General features: G+C 33.7%; 1 protein-coding gene across 5 annotated transcripts in view; it reads left to right on the plus strand.

Moving 5' to 3' along the window:
• LOC114334979 (fatty-acid amide hydrolase 2-B) overlaps positions 1–19,390 on the plus strand; it is a 328,905-nt gene extending 309,515 nt beyond the window's left edge. For all 5 annotated transcript variants that reach the window (XM_050651630.1, XM_050651631.1, XM_050651629.1 and 2 more), the window contains 2 exons: positions 1,447–1,884; positions 19,151–19,390. In XM_050651630.1, the coding sequence (XP_050507587.1) occupies positions 1,447–1,884; positions 19,151–19,246 (534 nt within the window). In that variant the 3' untranslated portion in view covers positions 19,247–19,390. The remainder of the gene's footprint in view (positions 1–1,446; positions 1,885–19,150) is intronic.
• Positions 19,391–26,930: the final 7,540 nt, after the last annotated feature.

Consider the following 26,930-nt stretch of genomic DNA (forward strand, 5'->3'; position numbering starts at 1 on the left):
TTTCCGATTCCGCCATCTATCCATCATTCGAAAAAATGTCTCGAATAAAGGTTAATTATTTTTATCTAAGGAATCCAAATCTGCAATAAAAATGGGGTGTCCTATTTAAGATTTTCAAGTAACCCCTCACCCCACTTTAGTGGGTGGTCGCGTTTGGTGTCATTCCATAGATTTTTGAAAAATAATGAACACGTATTTTTGAGTTTTTCGATCTGATGTTTATTTCGCGAAATGTTTGCTTTTTTTGTGTAACTTGTTTTTTAAAAAAGTAATTGTCCGGCAAAAAAAATGACGCAAACTTATAATAAAAAAATATGAAAAAAATATTACAAAGTACACACATTCTTTTTTTTTATTTAAATAATTAATAAACATAAAAAAAAATTATTGACTATTCGTGTATTGTTCCCGCGAATGCATATGTCTCCAAATTTTCATTTATTTGCATTGAAGAAAAGTCAGTCAAATTAACGTCTAAAGATTTGGTGCAAACTATTGAAGTAAAAAAAAAGCGTTTAAAAAACGAAATTCTTTTTAAACAGTGGCAGTCGACTTGTACTTCGTCGGTATCATCATAAATCACCTACCTCTAGTCTAGATGCTTCGTGACAACGCTTTGTTTGGATATGAAAAATCTAGTAATTAGCCTATGTTTACATTCGGTTTCTATACATTTTCTGATGTTCTAGACGTCACTAGACATAAAAATAAACAGTGAAACAAGTGAAGGGTCCAGGGCTGTATTAGCTCAATATGTCTAGTAGTGTGGCGGTTACGGTATAAAAAGTTTTGAAATTAATTTTTCGGACTGGCTATCCGATACCTAATTTTTGTCGGACAGTGCTATATTTGGATAAACGACCCTCCAATTTATCACTTGTTATTCGTGTCCGAAATTTTGTAACCGCAAAACATATTTACGTTGTCCGACTAAAGAAACGAGGCTGTAAATTTGTCGGACAAGAGATCGACAATCTTTAGTAATTAATTATCTATACTTTCAATTGAAAATTAAGAGTTTTGTAGTAACAAAACTGTACCACGCTAGAGTGACATTTTGCGGGTGTCGGACTCGACGATCACGCCCTCTTTTTTGTCCGACAAAAATAATTTATTTTATTCTAATGCATAATCTTTTGATTAAAATTAAAAATTATAAATAGTTTTGCAATCACAAAACCTAACCGCGCTAGAGCTACAGGTTTAGGCGTGGGGCGCGCTGAAACGCGTCCAACCTGCACTCTGAAATTTTTCAGAAAGTGGTAGACTTGCTCAAACGAAGCAATTAAAACCATTTTTAAGACTTTTATAATCATTTTTTAAAAAGAACGATGTAATGTGGACTATTACATGGGATTATAATTTAGTCTATGATACATTACGAAAGAGAACTTTAATAATAATCCTATATGCTGAATTTCTTTAAAAAATGTTGTGTTTTTATAGATAGATCTCCCGCTAATGAAGCATGCTCCTGAATTGTCAACTCTATCGTTACTGGATATCGATGACGTCGACAATTTGTTCACAGGAAGAGGTGAAGGATCCATAACAGAGCTGTTCAGATACATGACGTTTAGATCAAAATCAGTACTCACTGCTATTCTCTACGGAGTGTTAAGAAAACTATCGACCCACCTGCCTAGATCTACCACAGAGTATTGTATTAAAAAGTTGGAAGAGCTCAAAGCAGATTTTGTCAAGATTCTCGGAACAGATGGAGTATTTATTATTCCTTCTTTTACTGCCGAAGCTCACTATCACGGCGATATATACCGGAAAGTATTCGATTCTTCGTATTTATCTATTTTTAATTCGTTGGGATTGCCCGTTACCAATTGTCCTGTAAAATTTAGCAAGAACGGCCTCCCCATTGGTATTCAGGTGAGTGTAACTAGGTTAATTAAGTAATTAATCATTTTTTAATAATGTAGTCTAACTTTGCAATAAAATATACTGGTGCAGAAATGTGAAACCTGGCAATAATTTTAACGTTTTAATGGTAGTGATACTCATTTGTTTACTTCACTTGTTCATCTAAGCATTATAATTTCTGCCAGATGTAATTACATTTCTCCCTAAGTCTCTATCTTTGGTCATATCAATATCAATCTCCCTTACCAACATGTCCTGCCTAAGGGTCTCCCCGTAGGTATTCTCTAGTCTTCCTCCCTTACTCCTTCCAGCAATCCGCAGATCAGCAAATCTTACTATTAGTGTGATAGAATTGATTCAAAAATGACATAACCCAGACATCCAAAGTGAAAGTTATCCTCCAACACCAAATTGTTCTATATGGTCCACATAATGTTCAGAAAAAAGTCACACCTTTTTGAGCCTTGGGTTTGGGGGGGAGAGGGGGGAGAAGTCGGTAAATTCGTAGTTTTTTACGTTTTTCTTCAACATTTCTAAAACTATGAGGTTTAGCATGAACAACCTTCTATACAAAAATATTCTACATTAAAGGACCCCGCACAAACCTTATGGAAAATAGGTCCCAGTGGAATTCGTTCATACTTTGGGAAAATACTCTTTGAAGCATCCTGATAAAAAGTTCTCATGGGCACAACTCAATCGTATGAAGGATTTTCAAGATATAGAGGTCCAAACTCGTAAAATTATAAGATTTACGGGGTATTCCAATTCCGTGAGTTACTGGTTATTTGGCAACATGTAGAAGTTTGGATCAAGGAAAAGTACTAGTAGTCTAAGATTTTTTCCTGGCTATCCAATGGCGACCTTAACTTTGACCTTGACCTTCAACGGACGTCATCTTCTAGAGTTTCGAGGGTTTTAGGCATTAAATTGATATAAACAGATTACTCATGGGTTTTTGAGATCGCAAAACACCAATATGCCATTAGAATTGCCCTCCGGATGACGTGGTGGCCAGGGCCACTGCAAGGGACGTCATCTTCTAGAGTTTCGATGGTTTTCGGCATTTAATTGATGCAAATGAATTACTGGAGGGTTTTTTGAGGTCGCTAAACACGAATTTGCCACCAGAACCGACTCCCGGAGCATCTGGTTTCCAAGGTCAATGAAAGGGGCTCCTGGAGTTTCGAGGGTCTTTGGTAATACACTGATGCAAACGGATTAATTATAGGTTTTTGGGGTTGCTGAACACGAATACGTGATCACATTGTGCCGTAGGCACAATGTGATTCGTGGGTCGGATCTGATAGTGTATGCATGTTCAGCAACCCCAAAAACCTAAGAGTAATCCATTTGATTCCTCCTAAACTCTAGAATATAACCTGTCTTAGGCACCAGGTGCTCCTGTGTCTGTGCTGATCACGTATTTATGTTCAGCAACCCAAAAATCTATAACTAATCCGTTTGCATTAATGTAGTACCAAAGACCCTCGAAACTCCAGGAGCCCCTTTCATTGACCTTGGAAATCAAGTGCTCCGGGAGTCGGTTCTGGTGGCATATTCGTGTACAGCGACCTCAAAAAACCCTCCAGTAATTTATTTGCATCAATTAAATGCCGAAAACCCTCGAAACTCTAGAAGATGACGTCCGTTGAAGGTCAAGGTCAAAGTAAAGGTAGCCATTGGATAGCCAGGAAAAATCATAGACTACTAGTACTTTTCCTTGATCCAAACTTCTACATGTTGCCAAATAACCAGTAACTCACGGAATTGGAATACCCCGTAAATCTTATAATTTTCCCAATTTGGGCCTCTATATCTTGAAAATCCTTCATACGATTGAGTTGTGCCCATAACTTTTTATCAGGATGCTTCAAAGAGTATTTTCTTAAAGTATGAACAAAATCCACTGGGACCTATTTTCCATAAGGTTTGTGCGGGGTCCTTTGAAATAAAAAAGGCCCTATATGTGTGTGTGTGTGTGTGTGTGTGTGTGTGTGAAAAAATGGCTTGGATGCTGGTCCGTTAGCCACAGATTTTTATTTTATTTTTACCTCAATTTATTAGTTTTGTTATATTCCCACCTATCTGACTCAAATGACTATATTTGTTTCTTTCAAGTAGTTTATGAGTAATTTAAATATTTCCATTTTATGACAACTTAGTAGATATTCTATACTAATTGGAAAATGAACTTGTGTTTGTCGTAAATTGTAATACAATTGATTTATATATCTCTCGTTAATTTTGCATTCAAAGAAAACATGGTTCAAATCTCTAATCGAAACATTATCACAAAAACAGACTGATGAATTACCTATTAAAAAAGGCCCTATACATAATCCTTCTAAAATGAACGGTTCCAAAGTTACGGAGGTAGTATAGTATAATTGGTCCAAAAAAAGGCCTAACCCAGACATCCAAAGTAAGAGTTTTCTTCCAACACCAAATTGTTCTATATGGTCCACATATTGTTAAGTAAAAAGTTACACCATTTTGAGCGTCCGGTTTGGGGGGGAGATGGGGGAGAAGTCGGTAAATTAGTAGTTTCTTTACGTTTTTCGTCAATATTTCTAAAAATATGCTTTAGCGCAAACAATGTTCTGTAAAAAAATGTTCTACATAAAATTTAAAACAAAAAAGTACTATACATATTTGTTATAAAATCAGCGGTTTCAGAGTTACGGAGGGTGAAAAGTGGAGGTTTTCTATACTTTTTATATTTTTTGGGCAATTGATGATGATTTTGGGTGGTGAGGTTGACGTTTCTTCAAGGGCTTATCACTAACACACCATCGGTCACTGAAATAGCAAATCCTGTTAAAGAAAATTTTTTTCAATCAGTAAAAATATTATAAATTGCCCAAAAAATATAAAAAGTATCGAAAACCTCCACATTTCACCCTCCGTAACTCTGGAACCGTTGATTTTATAACCATTGTGTATAGGACCTTTTTTGGTTTAAATTTTATGTAGAACATTTTTGTATAGAACATTGTTTACGCTAAAGCATATGTTTAGATATATTGACGAAAAACATAAAAAAACTACTAATTTACTGATTTCTCCCCCCATCTCCCCCCCCCCCCCAAACCGGACGCTCAAAATTGTGTAAATTTTTACTGAACAATGTATGGACCATAAGAACAATTTGGTGTTGGAGGAAAACTTTTATTTTGGATGTCTGGGTTAGGTCTTTTCTGGACCAATTATACTATACTACCTCCGTAACTTTGGAACCGTTTATTTTAGAAGGATTATGAATAGGGCCTTTTTTGTTTCAAATTTAATGTAGAACATTTTTGTATAGAAGGTTGTTCATGCTAAACCGCTTAGTTTTAGAAATATTGACGAAAAACTTAAAAAACTACGAATTTACCGATTTCTCCCCCCTCTACTTCCCAAACCCGACGCTCAAAAGGTGTGACTTTTTCTGAACATTATGTGGACTATATAGAACAATTTGGTGTTGGAGGATAACTTTCACTTTGGATGTCTGGGTTTGGATCTAGTTATACCATACTACTATTAGATTATTAATGTCTCTACGCTGCACATAAACAAATCACCTTAACCTATGCTCTCTCTCATTTAGGTATCAATCGATGCCACCTCTAGACTGTCCGTAATATACTTATTATTAATTTTATCCTTTTTTGTCACCCCACTCATCCACCTAAGCATTCTCATTTTCGCTACATGGATTCGTTGTTCTCCTTTATTTTTAACTGTCCAACATTCAGTTCCGTAGGTGTACATCATAGCTGGTCTAATGGCTGTTTTATAGAATTTTCCCTGCAGCTTCATTTGCATTTTTCTGTCACACAACACAACACACCACTCGCTTCCTTCCGATTCATCCATCCAATCCCATTGCTCTGTAATACACGTCTTAGGTATTTAAAACTATTACTTTTCACAATCATTGCACCATCCAAAGATATTATTTTAAAACTTTACTTTTAAAAATTTAAATTTTAAACCTTTTTCCTCAAGAGTTTGTCCCCATTGTTCCAGATTTTATTCTAAGTCGCTTTCGCTATTTTCTACTAATACTACATCATCAGCATATATTAAGCACCAGGGAATGCCACCCTGTAGTTTCGCTGTTATCTGATCCAAAACTAATGAGAATAAATAAAGTAGGTACTTACTAAGCATCGAAACTGGGTGCAATCCCACTTTCATATGAAATTTATCGGTCCTCACATCTGTCCTAACACTAATTGTTACTCCTTTATACATATCTTTCACAATTTTTACATATTTACCGGAGACACCTTTATCTACCTATACGCTGTGAGCTCGTACGTAGAGGGGATATTTACAAATTCGCGAGCGCCAGTAGTGGCAAGTCTGTAAACGTTTACCGGAAATTTGACATAAATGTCAAAGTGATTAATTTAAAATTAAAATTAAAAACATTAATTATAAAAAATATTAGTTGGTCAAAGCTGTGGTATATATTTTTACCTTAAATATACTTGCGTCTTAAATACTGAATTTAAGTTTTTTTAATGTTCCGTAATATGTAATTATAAATTAATCTTAGCGCCATCTACACAATAATTGTGAAAGTATCCGAAGTAAGAAATTCATATTTTATCAATAGAACGTCAAAATGATTAGCAAAATCTTAAAAAAATCGATTACAATTTAATTGCTTTTTTGCGTTGTAAATATTAAGCGATAATAATTAAATAATAAATTTAAAAATTACCGGTAAAAGTTGAATTAATAACCGCTAGGAGCGACACCAGCGAAGCTCAGAGCGTATATCATCACAAAACCTGTTAAAGGCGATCTTATCATATGCTTAATGGATACCATATGAGTGTTTGTTTCTTTATTCCTGTATTTTTCCATCAACTGTCATAATGAAAATTGCATCTATTGTTGATCTGTCCTGCATAAAGCCAAACTAACTATCGGATATTTTGGTTTCTTCATGTATCCGTCTATCAAGAATTAATCTGTCCCATATTTTCATGGCGTGACTAAGTAGTTTTATGGCCCTGTAGTTTTTACAAAGGTATGTATATTCCTGTTGTTTGTAAACAGACACTAATATACTGCTTTCTCCATTCATCTGGAATGCCCAATTTCCATAATTCTATTAAATAAACCTATTAGCCAACTTGTTCCTGTTTCTTCTAATGGCGAGCCACATTTTCCCAAGAATATCTTATGGAGCAACTGATTTTCCTTTCTTTATTTTTTAAAGTGTTTGAACCACTTCCTCGTTTGTTATTTTGGTGATCATTGCTGTTACTGCTTACGTTTTAACTGAACTAGTTTTCTGTTAAATTCCTCATTTATTGAACTGTCAAACTACTTTTTCCATCTCTTTTTCAATCCTTCTCGTAAATTATTATTTTATTATCTTCATCTAGGATACATTATAATCTGATTCAAATTTTTACTATCTATGCTCTATATCTATATTTGGCTATTTTATATACATTTCTTCTTCGCTGGTATCAAGTTGATCGTATAGATTTGTATATGCTTCTGTATCTGCTTTAGCTTTTGCTACTGCTACTTTCGCTTGATTTTTAGCGACCGGATAGTTTTGAAGGTCAGACCTATTTTCTTGCCACTATTTATACTTATAATTTTCTAAAATCCACAAGGAAATAATTTTCCTGTAGCTGGCTGTATACCATCAATCACAAAAAATTTAATGAAAAATATTTTATAAAAGGTATAAAAAAAGGACTTTAAAAGATATAAAAAGGAATAAAAGGACTTTAAAAGGTATAAAATTTTAATAAATTTTATATCTTTTATAAAGGACTTTTCATTAAATTTTTTATATAATCTTCTTTTCTCTTTTATTTTTACTTGAACTTCGTTTGAAAACTACTAGGTTTTTTTATTCTCAAACTTCTTTTCTGGCGATTTTCCTAGTGTTTCAATAGTGTAGCTCTAATAATATTGGCCATCTTCGCCCAAATTGTATTAAGATTTTTTTTCACGTTTCAACACGTTTTATCTTCTATTCTTGCCTTGAATAGGCCTTCCTTCTCTTCTTTTAAGATCCACCACTTGATTTTTTTGTGGTCCTCTCCAATTTTCAACGAAAACTTTTCGTTTATAAATTTGCAAAAGTCTGTGTGTTATTGCGTCGCCGCTCCTGCAATACTTAGAGCAGGTGTATCGATGGATTCTTATGTAGTTTGGCCTTCTGAATCCAAATCTGAAAACGCCATTTCGATATATCTAACCGTCTTCGAGATAATCGAGCTCAAAGTCTAAAATGTGACGTCACAATCCGGTTATCTCCTACAGACGCACTAAACGTCAGCTCAAATGGTTGATTAGAAAGTAGGCTACTTTTTTTAAAATCTCGATTTGCCAAGCATAGGTTATTTACATTTGAGTTTGACACTTCGTGAATGTCAAACTAAATTTTAAATTAAGTATTAATAAAACATCAATGACATTTGATAGTGAATTTAATTATTATATAAAATAAATAAGATGTTCAAAAATACAATTTGAGTATAAATATTTCAAAAGCAATAATTTATTAACAGTTTTAAAAAGGTTTATACCAGTATAAATACGGCCTCCCCTTTATGATAAATGGACTGTTCCATTTGCTATAAAATATTATGTATTATACCAAATACTATGGACGTCCATAGTATTTGATTATACCTAGTCGTTCCCTAAACTCGACACAACTGGCTAGTGATTGTAGAAGGTAATTTTTTGTTTTTTGAGAATTTTGCCGAAATTGGCAAAATTACTAATTATTTAGTAATAATTATTAACTATTTAGAAATAATTTTTTTGCCGAATTGGCAAAATTATTGACTAAAATCACTAGCCAGTATTGTGTCTGTGTACATCCTTCTAATGGAAAAAAATATTTGAATATTTTTCTCAAATTATGGATACCAAGAACATTTTCATTTATAACTCTTTTATTTTTAATTTGACAAATAAAAGTTATTCTTCATAAAAAGCTCTTCTTGTTCTAAGATTTATGATGCAACCGTATCCCAAAAGTAGGGGAACGGTCGAATATTTCGCGAACTAAACATCGGATGGAAAAACTGAAAAATACGTGTTCAATCATTTTCAAAAATCTATCCAATGACACCAAACACCAACTCCCACTACATCCCCTGGAGGTGGGGTTAAAATCTTAAATGGAAACCCCTAGTTTTTTTTGCAGATTTGCATTCGTTACGTAAAAGTAAGCAACTTTTATGCAAGACATTTTTTCGAACTGTGGATAGATGGCGCTATAATTGGGAAAAACGATTTATCCTGATACCATAGGTAAATTATAGAAAAGGTCTAATATCTCGAGAAATACACTTCCAAATAAGAAACCAAAAAACAGGTTTTTAATATTTTTCGAAAACCTATCGATAAACACTAAACATGACCCTCCAACCTACCCTCTGGAGGTGGGGTGGGGGTAACTTTAAAATCTTAAATAGCAACCCCCACTTTTTATTGCAGATTCGAATTCGTCATGAAAAATTAAGCAACATTTATTCGAAACATTTTTTAAAAATGCTGATAGATGGCGCTAATAAATCGTATTTTTCCAATTAAAGCGCCATCTATTAACAATTCTAAAAAATGTTTCGAATAAATGTTGCTTAGTTTTTCATGACAAATCCGAATCTGTAATAAAAAGTGGGGGTTGCTATTTAATATTTTAAAGTTACGCCCCACCCCACCTCCAGGGGGATGGGTTGGAGGGTCATGTTTAGTGTTAATCGATAGGTTTTCGAAAAGTATTAAAAAAATTTGTTTTGTTTCTCATTTGGAAGTGTATTTCTCGAGATATTAGACCGTTTCTATAATTTACCCATGGTATCAGAATAAATCGTTTTTCCCAATTATAGCGCCATCTATCCACAGTTCGAAAAAATGTCTTAAATAAATGTTGCTTACTTTTACGCAACGAATCCAAATCTGCAAGAAAATCTAGGGGTTTCTATTTGAGATTTTAAAGTTACCCCCCACCCCACCTCCAGGGGGTGTAGTGGAGGTTGGTGTTTGGAGTCATTGGATAGATTTTTGAAAATTATTGAACACGTATTTTTCAGTTTTTCGATCCGATGTTCAGTTCGCGAAATATTCGACCGTTCCACTACTTTTGGGACACCTTGTATAAAATTTTATACGAGGTATATAAAAAATATGAAATCCACAAGGAAAAGAAAAGTTTTCCTGTAGTTGGCTGTATACCATCAATCACAAAATTGGAAAGAAATCCTTTGTAAAGGGTATAAAATTTTTTTTATTAAAAATCCCTTAAAAGGGCTACATCACAACAAAACGTTTTCGATTTTTATAAAAAATCATCATCAGTGTTCGATAAACTGGATGCTAGCTGAGCCACAAAAGAAAATATCTGGGTAAAAACCCTTTACATAAAATATAGATGCCTTAAAAGTGCATACTTCAATAAAAAGGCCTAAGGTAAAGTATACAGGTTTCCCAACACGTGGATGTAAAGGGTTTTTACCCAGATATTTTCTTTTGTGGCTCAGCTAGCATCCAGTTTATCGAACACTGATGATGATTTTTTATAAAAATCGAAAACGTTTTGTTGTGATGTAGCCCTTTTAAGGGATTTTTAATAAAAAAAATTTTATACCTTTTACAAAGGATTTCTTTCCAAAAAATATGAATTTCGATCAAGAGTAAACTACCTTTATAGTTCATAACATTTAAATTAGAATGATATAATTGCACATTAAAACATAATTATTAATTCTAAACTATTTTTCATAATAGAAATTTTCCATATTATGAATTAAAATACGTAAATATACAAAGTTTTCGTTATGACAATGCTCGCATTTTCAGCTTGTTTGTTTTAGTTTCGCTTTTTATTTCTATGGCCAGCACAAGCAACTAATTTTGTTGGCTATTACCTTGCAGTACTTACACATTTATGTAGGTATATCATCTTCTAATCGATTTGTGAGTTATTTTGTCCACTTTTGTACGTAAATAAGTTAAATTTCTCTGTTTTGAAAGAATGTGTTAACAATTGCCGTATCTAATGATGTTAATATTTCAAGCATCATCTCCAGTTTCATTTCTAATTCCAAAACCTAATCATCCTTGGACTGGTCCACATGGGCATTAAAGTCATCTCCTATTATAACTTTCTCCTGTTATGGAATATTACTTAGTATGCCGTCTAATTGATTATAGAAAGATTTTCTTTCATTATTGCAGCCTGAAAAGATTTTCGGATATTTGATATCTGAATGCCTTTTTTTATTAGCATCATATCCTGCACTATTGAGCCAACATACCACCAATACAACCAAACTGCAGTATTACTTCACACCACACCTGCCTGCATTTTTCTGTATAGGCCGGGGTCCTACTGTAAGGACTGCCCTATAAGCCAATGTAGTTGCTCGTATCCCGTATTCAGAGATACACAGTTGCTGTCGTCGAAACATGTTATATTGTCAACAGAGAACAAAATTAACAGACTTTTGTAAAGAGAAAGGACACTGCCTTTTGGTGCATAATAAATACGCCACCCTTGTTTCCGCTTGTAGTAATAAAAAATAATATTCTCAGGTCTACTTGTTATGACAGACCATAGTAATCTCTTGCTTGAAGAATGTACATAATATACTACATATTTGTTGTATTTCTTCGATGATGTAGTTCAATTATAAGCTATACAACAGTGATGAAAAATGCATACCTTCTTCATATTAAAATTTACTTTACAAGTAGGTATAATATAACCTATATTCTTGCATACTAATGTCTGATACCCAAATTAGCCCGATCAGGCAACACAAAATTTTACGAAAACCTCCAAAAAAATAATAGGTCTGGATCCCGCGTATGAAAAAAAAAGTTGATTAATAGTAAGCTGAAAATTTGTTAATAGCTTAAGGGTGTCTAGTCGGATAAACTTTTATATATGGGAACACTGGAACAGGGGCAGTTTTAATTGTGGAACAGGTTAAAAATTTGGAACGGTCAGACCACGAAAACGGCACATTTATTTTGTCCGACAGAACAGACTTAAACTCTCCGAACAGAGATTAAACTCTCATGCCAAAAACCAGACTGCTATTTATCACCAAATGGGCGTTTTAATGAGTGGAACATGTAGAATATGTCAAATGACAGGAATTATGACAGGTGATAAAAAGCAGTCTGATTTTTGCATGAGAGTTTAATCTCTGTTCGGAGAGTTTAAGTCTGTTCTGTCGGACAAAATACATGTGCCGTTTTCGTGGTCTGACCGTTCCAAATTTTTAAACTGTTCCACAATTAAAACTTCCCCTGTTCCAGTGTTCCCATATATCAAAGTTTGTCCGACTAGACACCCTTAAGATATTAACAAATTTTCAGCTTGCTATTAATAAACTTTTTTTTCATACGCGGGATCCAGACCTATTAATAAAGGAAGGATGAAAATTTGGCAATAGGTAGTTGAAATTGTCTATTATTATATAAGAAAAAGTTTACAATTATTCTACATCCCCTCCATTTTACAAAAATTGGGAAATACCGGGTGAAAAATATTTTCTCGGGGGTGAAAAAATATACGTTCAAAATAAGTCTGAAATTGCATAAAATGAGTTGCATAAAATGAATTGCATAATATAGAGTTTTTTCACTAAGTTGGTACTTTTCGAGTTTTTGCGAGTGAATACGTTTATTTTTAACAAAAAAAAATGTTTTTGGACGGTTTTTCGCAGATAACTCAAAGAGTAAGTATTTTAGCGAAAAAATATTCTTAGCAAAAATATAGCTTATAAAAAACTGAAAAAAATGGTGTAGGTGTGCATGAGGTATATAGACCCAGAAGAAGCAGATTTGTAGCTAATGAAAAGTAGGCTCTTCTTCGTCAAATTCCAAATCGAATATTTCAATTTGAAATAACCCAAAAACGGAGCTCTTTTCGGAGAAAATTCATTACAACTTTTTAAAAGTGTTTAAAAGGGTTTATTTCTGTTTTTTAAAAAAACTTCTAACATTAAAAGTAAATGAGTTACGCTCAAAATATTGCTGTTTTTTTTTATTTTTTGCTAAAAAAATCGCGAAAATCACCCCCTAATTAGCTTCCCAAATTAAATTAATCGTTACCGCTTCACAAGTTACTTTACTTATGTACTGTTTATATTATCTATAAGATTCATTGGTTCAAAGTGCCCATTTCTGAAAAAAATTGGGTTTAAAATAAAACTTTTTTTTAATTTTGAAAAAAATGGAATTTTTTATGGAATTAACTTAAAAATTATTAGTAATACCAAAATCTCAAAGAGCAATAAAATGTTCGTTTTGCTTTTCTGAATATTTTTGATTTTTTGTGTTCTTGTTAGACAAAAATTGGTTATGATATGGCTGTTCAAAATTTGCCTAAACTCATGATTAGTTACTCGTTCAAGCCATTTTAACTACAGATTTTTCAAAAATAAGCACTTTGAACCGATGAAACTTACAGATCATATAAATAATACATAAGCAAAGTAACTTGTCAAGTGTTAATGATAAAATTTATTTGTGATGCTAATTAGGGGGTGATTTTCGCTATTTTTTTACCAAAAAATAAAAGGGATCAACAATATTTTGAGCGTAACTCACTTACTTTTAATGTTAGAAGTTTTTTTTTTTAAACAAAAATTAACCTTTTTTTAAACACTTTAAAAAAGTTGAAATTAATTTTCCCCGAAAAGTGCTCCGTTTTTGGGTTATTTCACATTGAAATATTCGATTTGGAATTTGACGAAGAAGAACTTAGTTTTCATTAGGTACAACTCTGCTTCTACTGGGTCTGCAGACCTCGTGCATGCACTATTTTTTTCAATTTGTTATAAGCTATATGTTTGCTAAGAATATTTTTTTCAATAAAATACTTACTTTTTGAGTTATCTCCGAAACACCGTCCAAAAACATGTTTTTTTTTTGTTAAAATGAACATATTCACTCGCAAACAACTCGAAAAGTATTGACTTAGCGAAAAAACTTTATAGAACAAAAGTTGTTTAGAATTAATTTTATCCAATTCCAGTCTTATTTTGAATATATATTTTTCACCTTCGAGAGGGGGTATTCCCCTCCATTTTTGTAAAATGGAGGGAATGTAGAATTGTAAACTTTTTCTTACATAATAATAGACAATTTCAACTACCTATTCCCAAATTTTCATCCTTCCTTTATTTTTTTTGGGGTCAGATTGTTCTTTGATCGGGCTAAATACCTAGGTTTTAGATAAACGTACATTTGTTTCATCAACTTTAGTTGTTTTATATTTCGCCAAGTTGAGTATCACTTTTTATGATTTCTTCATTTAATGAAAATCTTTTTTTAAATAAAACTGCTGTTTTAATTAAAAACTCATTTTTTCACTAGTAGAAAGGGAAGTCTTTCTCAAAATTTTGATTAATATCAAAAGACACACAATCTACCTTATCTGACTCACACAAATATAAACAAAAGAGAAAAGAGAAAAGTCTCTTATTGGTCGAAATGCAGAATTCTTGGTAACAATCTATAATATGAGCTTTTTACAATTTTTAAAGGAAACAGACCGGTAAATTAAACAGACGATTTGCATTCATCACCTATCTACTTATTATAGATGAAAATCCAACAGAATTATTCTTCCTTAGTACTCAAATCTGAGTAAATTGAAATCAGGAAAGACAGCTTTAGATTTAATTCGATTAGAAGCCACCACCATCAGTTGACATATTTCTTCTATTTAGAGCGATCAGAAATGCTCGCTGTCTGGCTGTCTACTAAGCAAAATAGTGATAAAGATAAGCAAAGTAGACAGCCAGATTTAGTTTGCTTCAGGGTACACCACAGCCAGTTATGATGACTCTAAAAAGAAGAAACATTATGTCAACTGATAGTGGTGACCCCTGAATCGAATTAAATCTAAAGTAGTCTTTGCTTATTTCATTTTACTTTTAATATCAGGTAATGCTAGTAACGTTGAGAACTATTAGGCCTATATCTGTCATCAATTCAATTGCTAAGATATTCGAGAATGTGCTTTATAACAATATTTTGAATTACTTTGGAGATAGGTTCTGTCCAGAACAACATGGTTTTTTACCACGAAAGTCCACTGTGTCAAATTTGTGTGTTTTTACAAGTTTTGCAGCAGGGGCCATAAATAATAAAACTCAGCTGGATGTCATTTATACCGACTGCACCAAAGCTTTTTGATAAGATTGATCACTCTATACTTATTGAAAAGCTAAGCAAATTTGATTTTGATACAGAAGCATGTATGTTTCTGAGGTCATACCTTTCTGATAGGTTAAATCAAGTTAAAGTGGGAAATAGTTTATCCAAGCCATTTATGTCGACATTAGGGGTACCACAAGGTAGTAACTTGGGTCCTCTTCTGTTCGCTATATTTATTAACGATTTGCCTCACTGTGTGAAGTTCTCGACAAGGCTGCTATTTGCAGATGATTTTAAGATTTTTCGAGAAATTTCAACTCTGCAGGACTCTGAGATGCTGCAATGTGATCTGAACTCAGTAAGTCAATGGTTCGATGATAACAAAATGTTTCTAAACACTTCTAAATGTCATATGTTTTTACTATCACTCGAAAAACACAATACATGGAGAACCAATACAAAATTTCTAACACTGTACTTGGAAGAAAGAACACTTGCAAAGATCTTGGAGTAATGTTTCAGCAAAATTTCAAATTTAATGAACATTATCGGATCATCATTGGAAAGGCATACAGAATTCTTGGCTTCATAATTCGTAATTCAAAAATTTTTAAAAGATTTGAAACTCTAATATCTTTGTACAATGCACTGGTAAGGCCTCACTTGGAGTATACCTCTATTTTATGGGCACCACAAGCCGAATTCAATGTTGATCTGATTGAAAAGGTTTAAAAACGATTCTTGAGGTTTCTTTATGTCAGAAAGTTTGGTATCTATCCATACATGATTTCCTACAATGCTATGCTAACTTGTTTTAAAGTTCAGAGACTTGATAATAGAAGAAATTTTCAGTCAGCCCTTTTTATTTACTATGTTATAAATCACATTAAATATAAAGATTGCTTTTTTTTAAATAACATTAAATTTCATGTTCCAAAAATACATCTAAGAATTAATAACAAACGACTGTTCTCAACTAATAAGACTGATAGTTCACCCATAAATAAGATGTTAGAAGAATGTAACCATATGATAATTAACTGTGATATAGGCTTTTTAAATTCTGTGAAACAAATAAAAGTTGCTTTTGAATCAAATTTCTAGTCTACAAAAGTTGTAAAATTTTAATTAGATCCTTTAGTGTTTGTTGTTTTTTTCAACATGTTTTTACTTGTTCTATTCTGTCTAGGTTTAGTTCTTAATATAGGTATTAGCATTGTTTATATAGGGATAGTTAGTGAGCCCAATAGGAAAATTTGTTTGATTCAAATTGAGACAGTCACCAGATGTCCCCACAATTTCTGTCAGGGTCGCAACGTCAAAATGCATAGACACCATGTTGGATACGATCCTATTCATAACACCCCAACTCGCATACATATTCAGGGCCGGTTGTTCGAACGCTAATCAACAATGATCACTATCAAATATTTAATTACTGTCACCAAAACTGTCAATGTCAACTTTTATTGGGTTGCTGAAAACATAATTGATTAAATTTATGAGATTAGTTAATCAATTAACATAACAATTATTAACATAATTAATTAAGTAATTTCATATTATGTTTTCAGCAACCCAAACAAAGTTGACATTGACAGTTGGTGACAGTAATTAAATATTTGATAATGATCATTGTTGATTAGCTTTCGAACAACCGGCCCTCAGAAAAATAAATATATATGGAAGAATATAAATTTAGAAATTGAATTAATGATGTCATGCTATTATATATAATGTATAGTAGCATGGCATCATTAATTCAATTTCTAAATATACTCTTCAATATATTTTTTTTTCTTAATATGTATGCGAGTTGGGGTGTTATGAATAGGATCGTATCCAACTTGGTGTCTATGCATTTTGACGTTGCGACCCTGACTGTCTCAATTTGAATCAAACAAATTTTCCTATTGGGCTGACCAACTACGTCCCTATATAAACAATGGTATTAGTTTTTAGCAGTAGTAAGCACTCTTTTAATGTAATGACAATCATTTTGTGTGTTGAAGGAGGTTAAATAAATAAATAAATATTTGAGTACCAAGGAAGTAGAATTCTGTTGAATTTTATCTAGATAAGCGGACAGGTGATGAATGCAAATTATAAATTCTCCTATGTCCGCTATTTATCGGTCTGTTTGCTTTATACATTATAAAAAGCTCAGATTACATATTGTTACCAATAATTCTGCATTCCAACAAAAAGGAGAATTTTTGAATTGGCATTCCAACAAATAATTGTTTATTATTTTGCTTAGTCGACAGCCAGATTTAGTTCGCTTCAGTACAGCACAGGCGGCTCTGATGACTTCAGAAGAAACATATGTAAACTGGTGCTGGTGGTCCCTGAATCGAATTTAATCTAAACCTGTCTTTCCTTCACTCAAAATACTGTTACTATATACAGTGATGAGCGCGCTAATAACCGGCAAAATAGTGCAAAAGATAGAAAAAATAATACATTGCGAAACAAAAAGAGGTGAAACTAGTTAAGATGGAAATAATCGTTATAAACGTATAAATTAACATTACATTACCTACATAGTTTCCCACCTTTAGACGTATCAGAGGAGTATGACAACTGTCACTGTGACAGTAGAATTTTATAAAATACTCCTGTCACAGACGTCTAAAGGTGGAAAATTATGTAATGTAATGTTAATTTATACGTTTATAACGATCATTTCCACCTCTACTAGAGTTTCATCTCTTTTTGTTTCGCAATGTATTATGTTTTCCATCTTTTGCCGCTTATTAGCGCGCTCATCACTGTATTTTTCATGGTTCCATGATATCTCGTAACACGACAGTTCGTAACCCGATAAATGATGACGGAAATTTGTAACGACGTCAGTTCGTAACAACGACACTTCGTAACGGCGACAGTTCGTAACTATACATATTCGTAACACTAGAATTCGTTCGGTATTCGATTCATATAGTATTCGCTATAATTTTCAATATTCATAATTCGGTACAAACGCTGACATTAAATCTTTTGTAGCAAATTTGGTACCTATAACTGAAGTTATACCAAAATGTATTTTGCATACATTCCTATACTAAAAATAATGGTACCTACTTTTTTAAGGCCACTTGTCTTGATATATGTCTGCATATATTTTTAGTTAATAGGAATGAAAAGCCCTATATGACAGCTAAAGATTTTTTTACTTTTATCTTGAATTATCACTTTAAGGTAGTAAAGCTAAGCGTGAAAAATAATAAAACAAATAAAAATAGTTTAATAGGTACCTAATAATGTATTTACTACTATAGTTTAATACAGTTTGCGTCAGGTACCAAATTATATTTATTTTAAAACATTACTAATTTTAAAAGTTTATCCTGATGTTAGTTCGTTAAATTGTTTAACGTAATTTCAATTGTAGCTGTAATAAAGTTAATTTCCACGTTAACAAAAATGAATAGATTAAGAGGAAACAGTAGCGATCAACAGGTAGCGAAAACGCGTTCCAAGATTGCGGCTGTAATTTTGAATGTTTTTTCGAGATATTTGGCACACGTATTCGTAATATAATAAAGAATGGCGGTACAGAGCTCAATTTAAAAAATATATTAATATGTGGAAATTACTCTGTAATTAAATACAATATTAAAAAACTAGCCTGTACCGCCATTAAGAAGAACAAAAAAATACACTTTCTTCAAATAAACTTTTTTATCCGATGCCTAGATTTTGTGTCATTTTGGAACTACTAATGAAATAAAAAATTTTAGTAGTTCCAAAATGACACAAAATCTAGGTATCGGATAAAAAAGTTTATTTGAAGAAAGTGTATTTTTTGTTCTTCTTAATGGCGGTACAGGCTCGTTTTTTTAATATTGTATTTAATTACAGAGTAATTGTAATATGTGTGCCAAATATCTCGACAAAATATTCAAAATTACAGCCGCAATCTTGGAACGCGTTTTTGCTACCTGTTGATCGCTACTGTATCACCGTAATTCAATTTTGACGTTACCAATTGTACCGTTACGAATATTTAGTTACGAACTGTCGCCGTTACGAATTGTCCGTTACCATTTGTGAGGTTACTAACTGTCGCGTTATGGGATGTCTTACCACGATTTTTCATAACGATCTTTTTTAGGTTGTCGCAGCTCCTTATTGTGACAGACTAACACTAGCCGTTGCAGCAGAAATCGAACGTGAATTTGGAGGTTGGCGACCCCCATATAAAACCTAAGTTTTAAACGTCACTATTAATGTTAATCATCCTAGGATAATTTATTTTTCTCTACATCATAAACACGTAACATTACGCATGGAAGTCTGTGATCTTGGTTATATTTTAATTTTCTTAAATGTGCAAATAAACTATTTTTCAATATTTGTGTTTTTTCTAAATGTTGTGTATTATTCTCTCAAGAAACCTTGTAGTGGCAATAAATAATAAATCAAGAGACACTAAATCACTTTTATTTCGCTTTGAATTTGATTATCAAATAAAATTTCTCCTTTCCGTTCTTACTTTTGAAGTGAATAGGTCTGGATCCCGCGTATGAAAAAAAAGTTGATTAATAGCAAGTTGAAAATTTGTTAATAGCTTAAGGGTGTCTAGTCGGATAAACTTTGATATATGGGAACACTGGAACAGGGGCAGTTTTAGTTGTAGAACAGGTTAAAAATTTGGAATGGTCAGACCATGAACACGACACATTTATTTTGTCCGACAGAACAGACTTAAACTCTCCGAACAGAGATTAAACTCTCATGCAAAAATCAGACTGCTATTTATCACCTGTCATAATTCCTGTCATTTAACATATTCTACATGTTCCACTCATTAAAACGCCCATTTGGTGATAAATAGCAGTCTGATTTTTTCATGAGAGTTTACCTAATCTCTGTTCGGAGAGTTTAAGTCTGTTCTGTCGGACAAAATACATGTGCCGTTTTCGTGGTCTGACCGTTCCAAATTTTAAACCTGCTCCACAATTAAAACTTCCCCTGTTCCAGTGTTCCCATATATCAAAGTTTGTCCGACTAGACACCCTTAAGCTATTAACAAATTTTCAGCTTGCTATTAATCAACTTTTTTTTCATACGCGGGATCCAGACCTAGAATACGTCTTATCGTTCGGTATGGAATTTTGGCGGGTGTTAAATCGTATTGGCCGTTATTCCAAATCGTGACGCGAGAGCAACATTAAAAAAATCGGGACGCTAGAGGTTAGCTGGCGGTATATCATAATGTAGGTATTATGTTGGATTTAAACAAATTTTGTTATATTCAAATAATAATAAATTATGTTTGTCGTCGGTTAGACGGCTCAGTGGGCAGAGGGGCACAGTCGGCTCGATCGACAAAGCTAGCGGATATACGATCGAGGTTCGAGCCCCAGCTCGGTCATTTGAAAAATAAAAAGGCCAACGTCGTAGTATAAAATTCTATATAGAATCCACGACTTGGTCTGGAATAAACTGGTGTCTGATTGGCCTATGGAGGAGCAGTACGAGAAGGGATAAGGGCTTGCGGCTTAGAGATACTCCTCCAAGATACGTTTCTCCTTGAGTTTGACAGATACGTCAGCGGCAAACTAAATTTTAAATTATTAATAAATATCATTTTTGATAGTGAATTTAATTATTATACAAAATAAGATGTTTAAAATACAATTTGAGTTCGAGTATAGTTTTAAAGGAATTTATTAACTTCGTTAAACAGGTTACCTACTTATGTTTACATTTATAATGACATCAACCTTTAACGGGAGTAACTAGTAGGTATGTAATAGAGTCGTCTATCATTTATTTTATATACCTTTTTTTGGGAGGTGAGAATCTTTTAAAGACCGTCTGGGAAGGTGTCTCAGGTGTGTTGGATTCAATCCGCCACGCTTCACCGTACCGTATCGCCTACCAACTAAACTCGCCCCCTCTTTCTCCAGCCGACGGGTCTGGGACCACTCTTAGCGAGTATATACACTGACCCGTCGACCTTACTCCCAACTCCCCTCTGGCACTTTTCGCGTGCGTTCCGCAGATCAAGTGACTACCTAGCTGCCCCGTCCCACACACACCTCGCAAAATACTGGCCAGTGAAGACGACCGTCCCGTGCAACCCATGTGCGGGTGAGGCAACCTTGGTGCCCCCCATCCAGCATGAAACTAGCAAGAAGATACCAGTCGGCAGTTACGAGTAACTCCAAGCATTCATGTATTCATTTACTCACACTCACTCTCGTACTCATTCATCATAAATTAATACGTAAATAGACTTCCTTATGAGAAATAATGAAAAACGTATATAAAAAATGTTTGTATAGTCGGTTCGCTAAACTCGGACACAACTGGCTAGTGATTTTAGTAAGTAATTTTGCCAATTTGGTAAAATTGGCAAAAAAATAATTACTAAATAGTTAATAATTACTAAATAGTTAGTAATTTTGCCAATTTTGGCAAAATTAGTCCAAAACAAAAAAATTACCGACTAAAATCACTAGCCAGTTGTGTCCGAGTTTAGCGAACCGACTACATGGATAAAATTATGGTACGATAATAAATATATAAAATTAAAAGTTAAAATCGATAAAATATTTGTATAAATAAAATTAAATAAACAACTAAATAAATTAAAGTAAAATAACATAATAAGGCAGTCAGGGTACGTTGGATGTAAAAGGGGAGGACCTTTTACACACTGGCTGCCCTCTACGACACAAACACGTAAAAAAATAAATAATAAGGGTCATCCCGCTTGCAGTCGCCTCTCTTTTTCCTCTTTGTGCTTCATTGTTTTGGTAACAAAGGCAATGACCAGGTCGAAGTCACTCTTGCTATTGATAGCTTTATCCATAAGCTCGTGAGGCTCGCCTAGAAGAGACCCCAGACCCAGCTGCAGCTCGGTACGCCCCGCACGGCATGCCGGGCATACGAATACGACATGTTGCGCGTCATCCACCACTCCACACTCGGGGCATAAATCGTCCGCGGTCTTCTTTATACGATAGGTATATGATTTGAACGATCCATGTCCCGTCAAGAACTGTGTAAAGTAATAATTGACGCGACTGTGCCTGCACTCGTGCCACCTTACTACATCCGGAATCAGAGATCTAATCTTGTGATCTCGTTAGATCTCGAGATCTAACCCGGACGAGATTTAATCTCGTCCAGGCTGCCTTTCCTTTCCTCTGCCACATCTCTAAACTTATGTTTCGTTCTTGCGGAACTATTTTCGTTCTATTTTATATACCTAAATACGTGTCGTTTTCATAGACATAATAAGTCATTAACAACTAAAAAAACATTGTTTTAAAATGAAATAAGCCCAAATTATTTATTGGGAACTGATAAAATAAGGTTTGAATTTGAATTTAGATACTTCGTAATTTCAAAATTGGAGACCGATCCTGCATCGATAACTATAATGTTGTATTCAATGTGGGCTCCGAATATTTTTAATATTAACAAAGTTTAATATAAGTTATAAATTGTGAATCTCAGTGATATATTGAAATAAACTGTAAGTGTACAAACCCTTTACATAATATCCAGTCAAATTAGCATTAAAGTCAGCAAATTGCAATTATTCGTTATTGTTGTCAATACACAAATCCAGTTTTACCAGCAAAATAACCGCTTTTAGTAAAGACCGATACACCTGTTTTAGCAGGTGTACAGGGTCGTACTTACTTTTCACTTAACGTTTATCGAAATGAATTCAAACATGGAATCCCACAACAGTTCTACAATACAAGACCATCAAAGTCAAACGCATCACAGTCATACTCTTTGGCAGAGTCGAGAGTGCAATTTCCTTTAAAGTCCCAAGCAATTATCTTTAGTGCCTTAGAAAACACCAAACTTCAAGACTACCTTCTCCCACTTGGAAATATAATTCAACCGAAAAATATAATCTTCTCTTCTAGATTATCTAATAATCGCATATGTATGTATTTATCCAATAAACAAATAGTGGATGATTTTATGAATAATTATGGTCAAATAGAAATACAAGGTGAAATTGTCAGAGCAAGAAGGTTAGTTACACCAGCGGAACGACTTGTGCTCTCCGGCGTATGTCCTTCAATACCGCACGACTTGCTAATCAATGAGTTACAAAAAATCGGCATAGTTCCTGTCTCCCCCATGACATTTCTCAAAATTAGTGCTTCTATGCCTGAGTTCAATCACATCCTTAGTTTTCGAAGACAAATCTATATCAGTCCTCACAGTCTAACACTACCAGAGTCATTTACTCTTGTTTTTGACAACACGATATATAGAATATTCATCTCTCAAGTCAGTTTAGTTTGCTTTAGATGTAAGAAGCCAGGTCACATTGCATCACAGTGCTCCGAACAACTAGCTCAACTAAACCCCAACCAAAACAATGAAGCATCGGTATCCAGCGCAACAAATATATCTTTGCAAGCACCCAATGATACAAACCCTTCTCAGGGTGAACAAATGTCTATTTCCAATGTCCCGGAGATACCGAACAAAGAAGATGCATCAAATAAGGACAGTCACATAATTACTCAACCAAAACGTAACTTTGATGAAATTATTTCACCTGAAGCAGATCCATCTTCAAAAGAATGTAACATTTTTCCACCACCTAAAGTCCAAGCAAAATCTAAAAAAGCTAAAATTAGTTCAGCAAGCACTTCTGAATGTTCATTTTCTCTCTTACTTGACCCTGCTAAAAACTTCATAGAAAATCACCCTCTACCTTTCCCTCTAAACTTTGATCAACTTAACATGCTCCTAATGAATATCACGGGATCAACAGATTCTATAACCAGAATTCAAGAATATACCACAGACCTATCAGCTTTGTCCCATATGCTCAGTCTAGTTTACCCCCATTTAAAGGAAAGATCCATAAAACGAAAATTCACTTCCATAAAGAAAAAAATTAATAGTTATCTTGGCAGTGAGGCGTCAGACTGGGAAAGTGACACATCTCAATTAAGCCAACATTAAGATTCAAGTTTCTACTCCAAAAGAATATTGATGGAATTTTTGCATCGTCTTGTCATGCTCCTACATCTTTCTCTGAATTCCAGCATCTATACTGCAGAGCTCTTTGGTTTGTTTAAAGCCATCAAACTATGTATATATTAAAAACCTCCCTTATTGCCCAGTCCTTTCCGACTCTCTTAGCATAGTCAAAGCTATGCAAAATATATACCATAAACACCCCATTGAGAAAAGAACCAAGGCCGAACTAATGGAAGCTCAAGAAAGTTTCAGAAGAATCCACTTCCTGTGGATACCATCCCACATAGGCATTGAAGGAAATATGAACAAGCAGATACTAGTGCGCGTAACGCTATCACTAATGATGCATCAGAAAGAGAGTGTCGGAGTGTCGCTAGCGATCTAAAAGTTCATTTCAAAAATAAAGTGTTAGTGCGTGGAATCCAATTATTGCTCCAAAAGTTTAATCGTATACAAATTGTAATTCATTTTTACCAATTTTTGATTTAATATTGTTACAAATGTTACAGAAATGTCGCTAATAACCTTCGGGTGGATGCGACTTTGTCTTTCTAAATAAAAAAAAAATTCAAAATTAATATTTTTTACTTGTGTTTTTGAGCCTTGAAAATCGTAGTTTCGTTTTTTTTTTAGTTCTAAATTATTTATAATAACAGTCCATCCCAAACCCTTTTTTCAGTGCATCATAGTTTGTCGGATTTTCTCTATCGTGATTAATATACCTAGAACTCAGAAAATTATGTATTCGTGGACGGACGGTGGCCGACATTTCGACATTTTATCGTCGACGCACTGAAAGAAGGGTTTGGGATGAACTATATCTGCACGGGCCGAAAAAATTTATAATTATAATTTGTTTTATATTTTTTCATAAATAAACTCCGAAAATACGGCATTTATGTATAGGGAATATTACATGAAAAATAATCAGTATTTCTTATGGACTTCAAAATGCAAAAAATATACAGGGTGTTCCATTTGAAATAAGAAAGTTCGTTAGATTTCAAGAGAAACGGAAGATCTGACAACAATGTAAATACCACTGTAATATCGGCCGCATTAGAAGACCCTTACCCACCACAATCTAAAAAATCGTGCAAGCCGTTTCCGAAATAATTTAGGCGTTCCATACATAAAACTCACTCTACATCACTCTGTACCCTCTACATATGAGCCGTTGAAAACCACAGTGGTCTTGGACCACAAGTCAAGAATATCATTTTACGTTTTCGTCAGGAAATTTATTCTGTTTGAGTAATTTTGAAAAAAATGTTTTTTTTTTCAAAAAACCTTAAAATTTAATAGTGATACCAAAAATCACAAAAATTTAAAAAATGTAGGTTTTGATTTTATGTATATCTTGGATTTTTTGTTTTTCTGTAATGCAAAAATTGGTATATATGGCTGTTCAAAATTTGCATACACTCGTGATTATTGACTAGTTCAAGCCCTTTCAACTACAGCCCCTTCAAAAATAAGGACTGTCAACTGATGAAACTTGCAGATCATATAAACAATACATACACCAGTAATGCAACTTGTGAAGCGGTAACGAATAATTTGATTTAAGATGCTAATTAAAGGGCGATTTTCCCTGAGTTTTTTTGAACAAAAAAAGGAACCAACTTTATTTTGAGCGTAACTTGTTTACTTTTGATGATAGAAACTTTTTTAGAAAATAAATATTTTTTACACTTTAAAATTTTAAAATTTGTAATGAGTTTTTCCCGAATAGTGCTTCATTTTTTTGGTTATTTCACGTTGAAATATTCGATTTGAAATTTGGCGAGTATGAAACTATTTTTCATTAGTTACAACTCTTCTTTTACTGGATCTAGGGATCTCACACATCCACCATTTTTATCACTTTTTTAGAAGCTATATTTTTGCTAGAAATGTTTTTTTCGAAAAAATATTTACTTTTTGAGCTATTTGCAAAAAACCGTCTAAAGACGTGTTTCTTTTTTGTTGAAAAATGAACATATTTACTCGCAAATAACTCGAAAAGTATCAACTTAGCGAAAAAATGCTATAGAACAGAAGTTGCTTAGAATTAGTCAGTTTGTCCATTTCCGAACTTGTTTTGAACATATATTTTGTCACCCCTGAGAAGGAATAAAACCCACCCCCATGGCAAAAGCACACATCGGCACAATATCATTTTTCTTCTTTGACATATTTTTTTTTCTTTACCAAATTTCATGTCAATCTAAGGCCCAAACCAGACGGGCCACTCTGCAGCGCTACTCTGTGGATCCACAAAGTAGCTTCCGATGATTTAACGTGGGTTCTTATGTGAAGTGGACGTCGCAGCCCAGACGAGCGACTGTGGCCAGCCACAGTCGCCGAGCCTCACTGCTAGTGGCGTCCACTAGTGGCAAACGTCATTCAGACGGACCACTTTTGTAGCTGCCGCAGATGTTTACGAGAATTTATAGGGTGAGCACCTAAAATGAATTTCGATTCGGAACAGTTTTTATTTGCAAGTGCAAAACAGACCGGATATATGTGATACAAGAACCCGAGGGCATATTTATAGGGCATTAAAAGGAAAAACGTGGGACGTCATCTTTGAATTATTTGTTTCTGATTTTAAAGAAGGTAGCCCTATCGAAAAGAATAAATCCCATAAGCAATGTTTTCTCTATTTATATTTACATTTTATTATACATTGGATGCATTTGAACTGAACACAACAAAAACTTACAATCGTGTTTGTTCATTTATGTTAAATAGTGGGGTCCCATCCTAGGTCAAAAAAGGTTTTATTGTTTGTTATTGAAAACAAAACGATAAGATATCAATTAAAAGGGGGTTGCAAGCTAACATGTTTTTCACTTTCACTCAGTTGTCAGGTTGTTTCAAACAATTTTACGCCTGTATGATACCCGATGTACTGGTTGATTTTTTATGTGCTT

Source organism: Diabrotica virgifera, chromosome 5 (assembly GCF_917563875.1).
Source record: "Diabrotica virgifera virgifera chromosome 5, PGI_DIABVI_V3a".
Lineage (NCBI taxonomy): Eukaryota > Metazoa > Arthropoda > Insecta > Coleoptera > Chrysomelidae > Diabrotica > Diabrotica virgifera.